Below are 14,004 nucleotides of genomic sequence, written 5' to 3' on the forward strand. Positions count from 1 at the left end.
AAAACATTTAAAGACAAACCTTTGGACACGTTTCACTAATCAAAATAAACACTGTCTTTGACCAATGTGGCCTGAAAGAGTAGCAGTCTTTTCTGACAGGTGATGCTACCACCATGTGTGTAGCCTCCCCCACAAGATCAAGATCAGACTGACAAAGGTATGAAACCTGAGCTCTTTCTCCAAATGATCTTTTGATCCATTCTCTGATCTGAACCCTGCGCTGATTATAAGTTTGACCTTAAATAACCTTAAACCCAGTTATTACACAAAATGATCGAACAGTCGAACACGTGGGCGATATCCTTTAAGGAAATGAGTTCAAAAAAACTTTCTAAATTTCCATCCTTGTGAAAACATTTGGCTCTCACAAGTATAGAAATGTAAAAGCAGCGTTCAGCCTCCGAGTGAGCGGTGAGTAATGCGTTGTTGGAGGTAGCCTGTATGTCGTAATCAGATGTAACTGCAGCCCCGGCGACTCACAGAGAGAAAAAGAAAGAGAGAGGGAGAGAGAAGTAATGGAAGAGGGGGAGAAGGCAGAGAACACCAACTTTACTGATTTTTGCCCCATGCAGAGACTCGTGTGTGTGTGTGTGTGTGCGTGTGCGTTGATGGAAGTTTGAATGGAACCCAGACATCAGGGGTTTCTAAATGGCTTTATTGTTCTCCAGCTTCAGGCTCTTTATTATTTGTCAGCCTCACCATGTGTGTGTGTGTGTGTGTGTGTGTGTGTGTGTGTGTGTGTGCGCGTATTTACTGTACGTGCATTTGTATGCTGTGAGTGTGTACACGGTATGTTCTTGTGTGTTTTCATTTTTAGAGTTTCCCCCTCTCCCATTCTCATCCCGCTCCTCCATCTTTTTGTCCGCGTGTGTGTCGCTCTCTCAAATAGCGACTGAAACACACACTTGTTATGTGACAGCTGTTATTTTTTGTTATCTCTACACTATCAATTTAGCTTTTGCCAGTTCTTTAAACCTTTATGTTTTACTAAAAGAAGATTTTAAGACTTTTTTTATTACATGATTTAATTTTCTACTAGGTGTGCATTCGACAATGTTCTTGTCTAGACTGTCTGGTAGGAAGTGATGCATTCTTTCTTCAACAATAAGATTAATTTGGCAGACTGTGAACCACACTGTTCAGCCATTCTTCTTCATCTTCTTCGGCCCCGATGTTATACAGTTTATCAAATAGAGAGTGAGGGAGGACGGACACGTCTCATAACTCTAAACACACACACAAGCGTTGAAAACCTGATGAACACTTGGAGTGTAGTCTGTCAGTCGATGCCACGCTGGAATTTTGGCAAAACAAATCTGTGAAAAATATTGTGTAACCCAAAGAAAAAAACAACTTTTTACAATCACTGCCAAAGTTTTGCACTGTATGACCAAAGAATTCAGAGACATGCTGACTCTGGACATAATGTGTTTGTAGGAAAGTAATAAACTAGACTTAAAGCTGCAAGTATGCTGAACAAATGGTTAAGTGCATTAGGAATGGTAAAAGTTTAAAAGGTATTAAAACAGAGTGCTTTGGCCTGTAGTTAGTCATCTCTGCAAGTATGTGCATGGCCTGTGTGGATGTGGGCCCATACCTGGGTTATAGGTGTAAAGCTAAGAAGGGTGTAATGCTTGTTCATACATAGAGGCAGACAGATAGTAAAGATTTCTTAAAGTTCATGTGGTTCTGCATATGTTTGTGCATGTGTGCGGTCTAAATGTTTTCCTTATGACTGCCACCCAAGATGGAAATTAAGCCAACTGGCACCACTACATACATGTTTCTCTGAAACACTTCAGTGTGTGTGCATGTAGCCTACATTATGCACGCTTGTGTCTTGTGCATTGTGTATCTTGTAAGCAGCTTTTTTACTACTTTTATTCAATTCGAGAGCATGCCTCCTTGATTCCACACACACCCTCACACTCAAGAAGTCTCTGCCTCTCCTCAAACTGCTTGCTTGCACTCGGATATATTGTTGCTTGCACTCGGATATATTGTTGCTTGCACAGATTTCAGTTCTCCTCACACTCAGGCTGCTTCTGTTTGCACGTGAAACGTTGTCAAGGTTCCCCAACAGGTGCAGTGTTGACCAATGAAACGCTGGAACGTCTGGAACGCTCAAGTGCACAGACAAAGTATTTGACTTCAGCAAAGAGTTGTACTTTGACACAGGAGATAGGGTTTGCATCTTTACTCCTTGCTTTTAACACCAATCGCAACCATTCCTAAACATAACTCTAAAGTCAAACTAAAGTAGTTTTAGATGTTAAAACATACCTTAACTAGAGCTGCATCAGTTCAGAAAACGCTTATGCTGTGACAAACGTTAAATATGACTCATTGAAATGACTTCACAACCAGGGATCTCAGATACTCTGACATCAAGCATGCAGATATGTCCACTATACACATCCAGCTGAAACTTCATTTCTGCTGACTCAGCAGTTAGTGGAAGAAGCACTGAGTAATGTGTTTGGGACTCGAAGTCTGAAAGCGCCAGAGATGAGTGTTGTATCCTGTAGATGGAGGATGAACTTAAAGTCAGACTGTACAGGACATCTTGTCTTCCACACACAGACAGACTGTGCGGGTGAAGCTATCTAGGTGAAAGGGGAGGATGGTCATTGAGTTTAAACGTTGCAGGAGAGACTGTGTTTATGAAATGCACTGACGTACATCTGGTCGGCTCTCACGGTTTTCACTTTATGGTTTAGATATCAAATATTTCTATGCATGAAACATTCTGAGTCGTGTGTTCAGGTGATAAAATATGAATACATGAATATATCTTTCTTCATGCTCTGCTAACTGGATTCCTTCCAGAGAGCTTTCATATAGTGTTGAATACTTTACGTTGTTTTTACTGCGTTGCAGATGGGATTGGGGAGGTTCGCTCATGCACAAAAATGTGCAGAATCCCAAAGATATAGGCTTTCTGGGAGACATTTGACTCCTGTCTCTTTTTTGACGTTACAGTTTCTCCCGCCCTCCAACCTGAAGTTATTTGAGCTATGTGATCCACGACATTCAAACAAGAAAATGAGTGTTGGAAGCTACAGAAAAAAACATTAAGCTGTAAAGCTTTTCAAAACCATCCCTCTGGATATCATCTGTGCTGATCTCTGCATATTTGTCCTGTACAATAACCTCCCTTGCATAAGAGTGTCTTGGCAAGTGGTGTGCATTGCTGGATATTAACACAATGTTTCTGTCTTTGTCTAACATAGAGCTGCAACAACATTCATTCATTCATTGATAAGGCAATTGATAGAAAATTAGTCTGCAACAATTTTACTTAACTGATTAATTGTTTGAGCAGTTTAAGCAAAAATGACAAACTTACATGTGAAATATTTCTTGGTTTTAGCCATGCTAGCTTTGGCTTTAATGTCAATGTTGGTGCAGTTTGTCCAATATTTAAATGTACGACCAAGTACCTGCAAAACTAATGATACCCCCATCAGCCTCAACTGTAGACCTACTTTGTGTTTAGTGCTAATTAGCAAATGTTAGCATGCTAACATAGAGGGTGAACATGGTCTAAACATTATAACTGCTTAACCTCAGCATGTTAGCACTGTTAGCATGCTAACATAGGTGGTGAACATGCTCTAAACATTATAACTGCTAAACCTCAGCATGTTAGCACTGTTAGCATGCTAACATAGGTGGTGAACATGCTCTAAACATTATAACTGCTTAACCTCAGCATGTTAGCACTGTTAGCATGCTAACATAGGTGGTGAACATGCTCTAAACATTATAACTGCTAAACCTCAGCATGTTAGCACTGTTAGCATGCTAACATAGGTGGTGAACATGCTCTAAACATTATAACTGCTTAACCTCAACATGTTAACACAATATTTCTCTTGACTTTAATATGCAATAGGGCTGGGCGTTAGGGAAATGTAGACTCTGTGTTATCCCTTATGTCAGATTAAAAGTGTCTTGATACAGTTGGGTTTTGTTTTTACAGACTTTGGGGGCTAAAATGTCTTTGCTAAACATTGTGTAAAATAAAAAATCCAAAATATATTTTTGATTTAGATTCACTGGTCCCAGCGCTGTTAGTGATACCTTCAGTTTTGGGTATTTATTTTGCATTGCTGTGGGATATAATGACTTTCTGCTGCCATATTACAGCAAAGACACTGACAAAACCATGACTCAGACAGTTTTAGTGTCCTCTTAGGTAAAAATGTAGCCAATCACGTATTAAAAATATTGTTTTATTCCAAGTTAAGTGTCTCTCCAGAATTGGTAAATGTCTTTTCGGGACTCACCTTGGGATTCTAATGTGACATTTGGGAAACGGCACAGCAACAGAAAGCCATCATGTCCTCTCCTACCTCTTCACATTAAGTTAACAATAGTTTAATGGATCATTTCTCAGTTTCTTTGGCAAATGTCTGAGTGGCCTTTCAAAAAATGTCGCCTTTGTGTGCTACAGAACCAAAGGTCATTTCAGGATGTTTTACTGAGATTTGTAAGTCATAATAATGGGCTGGGTGTATGCTGGTATGAAGGTCAGACACTGTACACACACAGAGGACTCTCTTGTGGTTTCACAAAATGGAATATAGGTCAATAAATATATTTAATCAATAATCAAAGGAGTGTATTCATGTCTCACATGACCTGTCTGTGTGTTCAGATGTGGTGCTCTAACAGGTACGCTCTATAAATCCACCTCAGTGTGTTTCTGTGCAGACTCCTGTCGCCTTTTAACATTCCTCTGAACAAACCCGTAAATGCCACAACCACAGCTCCATGGTTATTACCAGCTCTCTCTTTCTGCACATGCACTGTTTTTATGGTGATTTGTGTTGTAGATGGATGTATGTGATGTTATACAGTGTAATCTATGATTAAAGGGAAGAGAAAGAGACCATCTTCTACATATTTATGTGCACCATCCTCCTCTGCCTCGGCACAGAGCAGGACAGAACAGTCAGTCCTCTCTGTGGATCAGTTTGTCTGTTGCAGGATAAAGCCTGTAGTTAAAGTGATTCATAGCTGTGAATCACCTGTTGTGGAAACCATTTATTAAGGTTCCTGCTGTAAGAGTTTACTGAATATGACGACAGCTCACCGTGTGAGCTACTGGCTGTTTGAAATGTTATGGAGCAGATGTTCATGATAAATAAATACGATAAATACTGTAATTTCACGTCAAGAGTGAAATGCAGACGCAACTCTGCTGCTAATACTTGAATTTAAATTTATAGCGGCCCGCCTCTTGGGACAGCGATGCCGGTCGATTCACCACTTTAGCCCAGACTGAAATACCTCAACAAGTATTAAAAGAATTCCCTCGAAATTTAGTTCAAACATTCAGAGTTCCCAAACGATGACTCTGATTTTGGTGACCCCCCCTGACTTTTCTTCTAGCGCCACCATGAGGTTCAAGTTTGTGTTTTTGAGTTAAATGTCTTAACTACTGGATATAATGTCAAGACCTTTCGTTCAGACGTTCATGTTCCCCTCAGGATGAACAGTAATAACTCTGGTGACCCCTTTTCATGTCAAACTTGTACTTTGTCCAATATTTTTTGGTTTACCTGCAACACTAATGAAAATCCCATCAGCTGTATGTTTTGCTAATTAGCGAGTTAGCAAATGTTAGCTCACACATGCTAAACCTCAGCATGTTAGCGTTTCTTGTTGATACACTATTGATTTAATTGGCATGAATAAATGTGTAATAAAGTAAAGATTGGCAAGTGCTTAGAATAAGGTGAATAAAGTTGCTGCACCGGGACATATAGTTAGTTTTTTGGAGTAATACAATATGGCAATTTTGCATTTTAGGTACATTGTGGATTTAAAACGGCAACATACCAACTTATTGTACCATAATCTGCTTTCCTCTTGTACTTGAATAAATCATCAAATGGGACTCAACCTGAAACCTTTGAGTTCACGCTGAATATATTGTTCTCACTATAAATAAGTGTTGCAGGACTTTTGACCTCTCAACACTTATTTCTGTTTTCCGTGCACCTTGGAAGTAAAGTTGTTCCTTTTGGCTCCAGGACAGGCCTTCTTGTTCCTGCTGTGTTTGGGCATTTATTTACCCCCGTTCATTCATCCTCTGCTAATAGACATCATTTTATTGTTCCATCTCTTGCTGTCTGCCGTTGGGTTCACTGTAGGACACAAAAGCCATTGTTTGAAATCTTGAAATGTCACCAATAATGAACCTACCATTTGAAAACAAGAGTCTTTGTTCAGCGATGTGAATCATTTAAAGATGTTTCATACGTGAGTCAAAGGCTGTTGGGTGACGCCGTGGGTTTTGTGGGGCTGATTTACAAATGCCTTTATGTCCAATCCTGCGTCAGCGCTGACTTTTGTTTTACTGCATCAACATCTTTGAAGAAATATTGACGACAAATGGACGAAGTTGTATTTACTAAACACAGATGTTGTATCATGTTACGACAAATATGCATGATGCTGAAGGAAAGAATGAGGTCTGATTTTGTAGTTTTGGCTTTCAGTTCTCTCTGTAGTTAGAAAATTATATTTACCAAGTTAATTGTTGGGAATGCATTGAGTCGGATCCAGTTTATTAGGTACAGCCAGCTAAAAATACTGCAGTCTAATACAAACGTAGGGGAGAAAGCAGCTTTCAGTTTAACACAGAAGACTGGAACTTTGGGGATTCTGTTTTTATATCAACTCTTTTCAATATCCACATGATACTGTTTAGTTTGTGTTTGCTTACTGAAAGCTTCTCTCTGTCTCTCTCAGGTAACCACATGCTGTTACGAGTGTTACCCTCAGTCTACCCCAGACAACCTGACACCATCCACTGTCACCTAGGCAACCTCACTGCGATGATGTCACAGCTGGAGTCACCAGAGCAACAACACCTGATCAGGCTCATTCAGATTGTTGCCGAGCAACATCCACTTGTGAGTGTTTGTGTTGATTTTTGAAAATAAAGCACAATGAACTGTGGGTAATTTAAAGTATTCACACCTGTGTCACTTCACCAGCGATTGAAATACAAATGATATGTTTCGTCATATTTTTTAAACTTTCTGTTACCAATGATAATGAGGTGGTTACATTGAAGATAAAGCACAATGCAACTAACTGAGTCTCTGTGGCATAAGTTTATATATTAGGTGTAACATTTCTGAGTCAAGCTTAATCAGACATTTTACCGTTTTTTAACTTCGCCATATCCTGTAATGAGCTCATGTCGAAATACAGAAAACACCCAGTGTAGCGTAGTTAGAAGCGAGTAAATGGAGAAGTGAAAGTGGACTGCATGTTGCTCAGTAGGAATCCCTTTAATCCTGCGTATTTCCAGGCAGAGCTGCTGATGTTTAAATGAGGGGAAAGTCCCACACACCAGCAAACAGGGGTGTAAAACATGGACAGTCTCAGACCTCACGTAAAGCACTGCAGAAACTAAACCAGCCATCTGGAGTTGTTTTAATATGCACCCCCCGCACAGACGCACAACATATTTCTGATTGTTGCTGCATTCACCACAAAGGTTACCAAATCTCCTGCATCCTAAAGTGCACTTACTGGAAAAGACGCAGTATTGAAAAGATGGAAAATGACAATAATATGGAACTTTATTAGTAAATGACATATTAACAATAACAAGTGACTCATAAAGAGGCAGCAGGAGGGCCGGTAATGGTGGGCATCGTTGGTGCGATCCGGTCCAGATAATGAGGAGGAACTATTCATCCTCTCAGTTTGTGCAGACTTACAGTCGAGCTTTTGTTTATCATTAGTCACAAGTCCGTTCATCTCGCTCCGAGGTCGCTCCTCTCACCTCCAGCTTTCACATCGAGCCTCTGTTTGGTGTGGTGTGGTGGTGCCAGAACAGTGACAGGACTTCAGTTCAGCTTTCAGTGTCACATAAATAAATTGCCGGGTCTTCAATCCAAAGTAATGAAGACGCTCCCTTCCCTCTCTCTCTGTGTTTCTTCTCATCCCGACAGATGTTGAGCCCTCAGGTGCCGGCACTCGTCAGTTACCTCGGAGACCAATCCCTCACTGAGGCGCTACTGGGCGCGCTGGTGGACGTGTCACAGGCCAGCCCTTCCTCACTGGTCAGCTTTCTGCCAACGCTGAGGATTGTGGGACAACAATGCCCTGCTCACCTGGGTCACGTTGCAAAAATACACGGTGCCGTGGGGATCCTCAGTGAGGTACAAACACATTTACAAGCACATGTGCACAACGTTTACATTAATATGCAAGGTGAGTGTGTGTGTGTTTCAGTAGAGTCTGGGAGACTCCAGGAATGAGTTAATCCCGGCTAAGAAATAGTAATATTGTCCTTTTTACACTTAGTTTTTTGTACAGATTAAACAAACAAGATATAACGTGTTGAATAGTGAGCTTCAGAGGTGCTGGTGTCAGGATTTAGTTACCTTTGGACAAACCAGGCTAGCCGTTTCCCCAGGCTTTGTGCTAAACTAAGCTAAGCTAAGCAACTGATGGTCCCAGCTCTGTATCTACTTTACTCTCATGTGAGAGTGGTATTGATTTATTCATCTATATTTCTTTAAGGAAAACATTTGCTTAAATTCTAATGCTTCATTCTCAAGGCTCTTATTAAGGAACATGAAGACACAAGACGGAAAAAAAGAAAGTGAAGGACATAAGAAGCAAATGGAGGTCCTTAAAATGACTTGTTAGCTGTCACACAAAAGCTCACACAGGTGGTGCACGTTCTTAGCTTTCTCCACCAAATGTCTGTATTGTTGGTGCATTGGCTGTTTGTAGCAGATCCAGGCTGCACACATACTCAAATTCCTGTTGGAAATATTGCTATTAATGCATTTTAAGTCTGCCTAGCGCTGACACAGCCAGTAGTGATTATTGCAGCGAGTAGGGAGGAACCGGCTGCAGGCTCACATGACTTGTTCTCTGTTGTCCTGCCAAGTGTAAAACACACAGTCACCCAGCGGACAGGCCGGACACATCCGGAGGTTTTAACTGCAGTCTAACATCTACATCAGTGTCTGTCCTAAACAAACACATGCCCACTCCTCAGAGAGTTCGGTCTTACAGCTGAATAGAGAAGAAGGAACACAACAAACTGCTGCTCTGGGTTTTTACAGAAGGGAAATGTGTTCTTTAAAAAGGGAGTACTGTAGGCTGAGCTGTCTTAGATATAGACTTGCAAACAGCAGAAGGTCAATATTAAGTGGTGTCTCATCAGATGCCTCTTTGAAATGAGTCCACTTTCATTTCCAGATCTGAGAATGGTGCAGGAAAGTCGGTCAGACACTTTGGTCCAGACTTAAATATCTGAACAACTATTGGATGGATTGACATGAAATTGGGTTCAGACGTTCATGGTCCCCACACAATGTGTCCTACTAATTTTGGTGATCCCCCGACCTTTCCTCTAGTGCCCCCTGGTGGCTAACATGTGTAGCTTTAAGTGCCTCAACAACTGTTGGATGAATTGTCGTGACATTCAGTTCAGACGTTCACGTTCTCCTCAGGATGTATTGTTATACATTTGGTGATCTGCTGACTTGTTTTCATCCTGCTTAAAGTCAAAGTTTGATTAGTTTAATACTTTGGTTTATGACCAAATACCTGCAAAACTAATGTCATTCACATCGACCTCCGCTGCATTCTGTGTTTGGCGCTCATTAGCAAATGTTAGCATGCTAACGTGCTAACAGTAAACATTATACCTGCCATCAGCATGTTAGAATTGTATTGCGAGGATGTTAGCATTGCTGTAGACTCTTAATCTTTCTCATCTGATGGTTTAAATTAACTCCTCATTCTTCTGTTTACGATATCTTTCCCTCCCGTCTAAAAGTGTCTCACAGGAGCGCCTTCTGTTGGCCAGGTTTTAATAAATCTACAGTCTGTGGCACAAAAACAGTAATTTCTTGCAAACCTACAACCCCGACATCTGTGTTTTGGTAAAAGTTGTGCGTTTAAGAAACAACATTTTGTAGTTCTGTTTCTGAAAACTGAGCACAGTTTGTGGAAATACTAGACCTGTCACGAAAATACCTTAGAAGACGCAAACAGCTGGCCGTTAAAAGGTCATAAAATAACGTTTGTATGTGTTTAGGGGGTGCAGAGGTCACATACAGCATAGGGCTATAGTATGGTGGTATATAGGACTGAGAATATAGGGCATGAGATAGTTGTATTAACGTGCAGCTGTAGTACGTAATACATGACTTCCATGCATAGGTAGGATGAAGTCACACGTTGTAATGTGTGTGTGCAGACAGAGTGAAGAAGGCAGGCAGGACAGGGTGAGGGCTCCCACTCTTCTCCTCTGGGTCCTTTAGAGGCAGGTTCACGACAATTTGGGGAAATTAAGGTAAAGGAGGAAATATGGCACGACTGTCACACACACACACACACACACACACACACACACACACACACACACACACACACACACACACACTGGAGCTGGAAACTATAACAGAGTTTTCTATTACTCCAGGGCAACTTCTTCTCCTCAATCTTCTTGTGGAAAAACCTGCCAACGCGCGCATGCAGTTGGTCGGACCTCAGTGTCCTGACTTTCTTCACATTGGAACCATTTGGAAAATAAGCCGTGTTTTTTCTGGGAAATGCCTCTGCAGAGGCCTCCTGGTGATGGCAGTGGAGAGTGCCTCCTGTGGGTTCGCGTGTGTGCCACACACACACACACACACATATTTGTACTTGATTGTAACAGGATTGCACAACACTTCTGGCTTCCTTTACCTCCTGAAGAGAGTTGTGTTTTTGGACTTTGTGTACCATCTTCATATTGGCATTATAGTATTCAAATTAAGAAACAAAAACTTTGATTTAGTAATAATTTTTTGAGAATAGAGCGCTGGTTCCCAACCCGGGAACACAAGCTCCAGATGATTATTAGTTTTACCTCTTCAGGCCTATTACACCTAACCAAAACACCAATCTGAGAAGAACAAATATCTCTTTAGTCATAGCTCATAAACATAAAACCTGACAAGGGGTTGCAAGTTACACGCCAAAAAGTGTGTGGAGGACTGGCACAGAGAGGGAGAACTTGATACGCAGGTTATATACGGGTGAGTTAAGAAGCCACTCGTGTTGAGCAAGATCATGACTCCAGGAAAAACATTTATTTTAAACCCAAAAGTGAAGTTTGACAGATGTAACTTAAAACCTAAAGCTATGCGGTTAGTCTTAAACCTGTTGAAATGACTGAAATAACCAACATACTTGGATGTATCTTTGTCGGAGGTTCGCTCCTCGTTAAAGTAGTCAAGTCATTGTTTTTGTACTTTGGGAATATCACTTTTGATTTGCAGTACTTTGCTGGTCGGATTGAAGCTTAGCTGGGAAATAAATATCAAGGAAGGGATTGTTTAATGAAAGAAAACACACATTCACGCGCACGGCAGTATCTCCACGGGGCTCGTTAGTGTGCCAGACTGCAGCTCCAGAGGAAGCCGAGATATCAGTGTGCTGATGGACAATCAGGGGAAACTAAGTGACCGAGCAAACAAGGAAAGAAAGAGAGGAGGCAGGTTAGTGAGTCTGCTTGTTGCTGGAGCGACGCACTGTTTTCCTTTCTCTTTTTGTATATAAAAAAACTCAGAAGATATCTCCTGCACACAAACCGCCAGAGGAGATTGGCTCCCGGTTTTGATGGAATTACGATAATGAAGTGATGGAAACGACTGGGCCAAGTTGTGTCTTTGTGTTTATGTGTGAGTGTGTGTTCGTGAACACATGAAATAGAAAGAACGGATTTCTTTCTCCAGATACGTATCCGTCCTGTCAGATTTGGCACTTTGAGGGAGAATATCTAAAGTTATAATAAAACACAACAGTTTGTTTTAAACTTCCTGTTATCCTGCAGGACTTCAAATCAAGGCAAATTCTCTTCCCATATAATTAAACTGTTTGATTTTGGATGTGCTTCATGCGACCTGGCAGGCTTTTAATAGCATTACTGTACGATGTCTCACTTCTCACTGTACATGGTGCAAGTTCTGCTCATGCCGTAATGTTTGGAAGCGTGGCAGTGTGCAGTCTGCGTGTCTGTGTACCTGCACGTTCTCCTAAAGTCCTACTTGACATGTTGTAAAGTCCGATTCTACCTTTTCTGGTAGTTTTAGCATCCACAGATAAATACAGCATCCCACAGGGAACGCTTGTGAAACATGCCCACACTGTGCACCAACATGCATTCTTCCTCGTTACGAGGTGTGTTTGAGCTCTGCACGGGTCGGCTCCGTCTGTCCCTCTGTCCCAACATCAATCAGTCTCTTATTTAAAGTAGGACACACTGCGTTCACGGCTTTACACCACTTTAAAGTTAAATATCGAGGAAGGATCCAAAATGGTTAAGGATAAAACCTTGCAGTTTATATAGTGATTAAATAAAAGTGCATGTTGCATTTAAAGTGTTGTATTGATTATGAACTTACAGGACTAGTAGATGTATAATAAAGTCCTCCGTTGAGAATACTACAGATATGAAAGGGTTACCGGTCGTTTTGTAACGTGTGTTAGAGGAGAAGTTTATATTTTCTTGCCGAGAGCATGTGTTTGTAGTTATTATTGTTTGTCGTGATTTTGAAACACAAGACGTTTCCCCCCCCCCAACTGCTTTGAAGTGTAAAACTAATGTGTGTTGAATTCGATAAAACACACCAAAACACATGTAGTGACACACTACTCTCAGTACACTCAGAAACAATAGAATATATAATATAACTATTGAGCTGGTTGTGTTTTTGTACAATAAAACAACTTGTTGACATTCGTATTCTTTCTTTGTTTTCATAATGGCGTGTTTGGTTTTATGTTGGGAGCTGCAACACCACATATTATCATTTTTAACATCTTGTCTGTCTCCCTGTGTCGTCTCCTCTCTCTCCAGACGCACGCTCACAGCTCGTTGGTCTACCTGGTGTCCTGTCTGGGCAGCATGGAGCACAGCTTTCACCACACACTGCTGCTGGAGATCAGAGCTCTGACCGACCGCTACCCGTCTTTACTGGGAGGCTGCGGGAAAGACATCTACAGGATGAGCAACTCGTTCACCGCTATAGCCCGACTGCTGGGGAGGAGACTGGAGGAGAGCACAGTCATGCACTGCAGGTCAGGATGGATGGATGGATGGATGGATGGATGGATGGATGGATGGACATACTGAGCCCTCACACTCATTCAGTTTGTGGTACTAAAACTTCAAATATCTGCTTTCAAATGCAGTATGCATGCACAACATATGAGGACAGCGTGTGTGTGTGTGTGTGTGTGTGTGTGTGTGTGTGTGTGTGTGTGTGTGTGTGTGTGTGTGTGTGTGTGTGTGTGTGTGTGTGTGTGTGTGTGTTTGCGTGTTAATGTTCATAAGTTGACTGGGACTCATCTGGCTGCAGTGTGGGAACGACACGCAAAGCTGTCTCCGAAACGAGAACATCATGTGCAGGATTGGAGGCTTCCAGAGACTTTGCTTGGGGTCTTCTGGACGAAAGATAGAGGAAACAAGGGATTGAGAGAGGCTTAGTAGTAAAAGAGCAGGGGGTTAAGACAGAAGAAAAACTAGAACGGGGCAGGTTGAAGTCTTCTTTCAGTGTTTAATGAAGTTATAAAGGGAAGAACTAGGGAGAGAGAGATGGAGGGAGGGAGGGAATCATTACGAAAGGAGACAGGCACCATAGTGAGGGGCAAAGAAAAACAAAGCCAACGAGAGAGGGGAGAAGGTGAGATGTAGCCAGCGGAAAAGGGAAAGGGGGGGACACGTGGGGTGAGAGACACGGGAATAGAGCCATCGTGAGAAAGCGAGAATTACAGACCAGCCCAGCCAGAAGGGAGGAAAGGGGGGAGAGGTGAAGAATGAGGCTACTGGCATCCATCCAGATCTGGCTGTCCAGCTCACGTGCCCACCACATGCAATCCAACCCTTTGCCCAGTGTGTGTGTGTGTGTGTGTGTGTGTGTGTGTGTGTGTGTTTTACAGGGTGGACGAGGCGTGCCCGTCGTC

The 14,004-nt window shown here is 41.8% G+C and overlaps 1 protein-coding gene across 3 annotated transcripts in view; it reads left to right on the forward strand.

Moving 5' to 3' along the window:
* veph1 (ventricular zone expressed PH domain-containing 1) overlaps positions 1-14,004 on the forward strand; it is a 67,875-nt gene that overhangs the window by 25,255 nt on the left and 28,616 nt on the right. For 2 of the 3 annotated variants that reach the window (XM_029446097.1, XM_029446096.1), the window contains exons 5-8: positions 6,766-6,929; positions 7,983-8,192; positions 12,899-13,119; positions 13,981-14,004. The exon at positions 13,981-14,004 is cut by the window's right edge and continues 186 nt beyond it. In XM_029446097.1, coding sequence (XP_029301957.1) covers positions 6,766-6,929; positions 7,983-8,192; positions 12,899-13,119; positions 13,981-14,004 — 619 coding nt within the window. The remainder of the gene's footprint in view (positions 1-6,765; positions 6,930-7,982; positions 8,193-12,898; positions 13,120-13,980) is intronic. The other variant, XM_029446098.1, reaches the window with a different exon arrangement.

Source organism: Cottoperca gobio, chromosome 13, assembly GCF_900634415.1.
Source record: "Cottoperca gobio chromosome 13, fCotGob3.1, whole genome shotgun sequence".
NCBI lineage: Eukaryota > Metazoa > Chordata > Actinopteri > Perciformes > Bovichtidae > Cottoperca > Cottoperca gobio.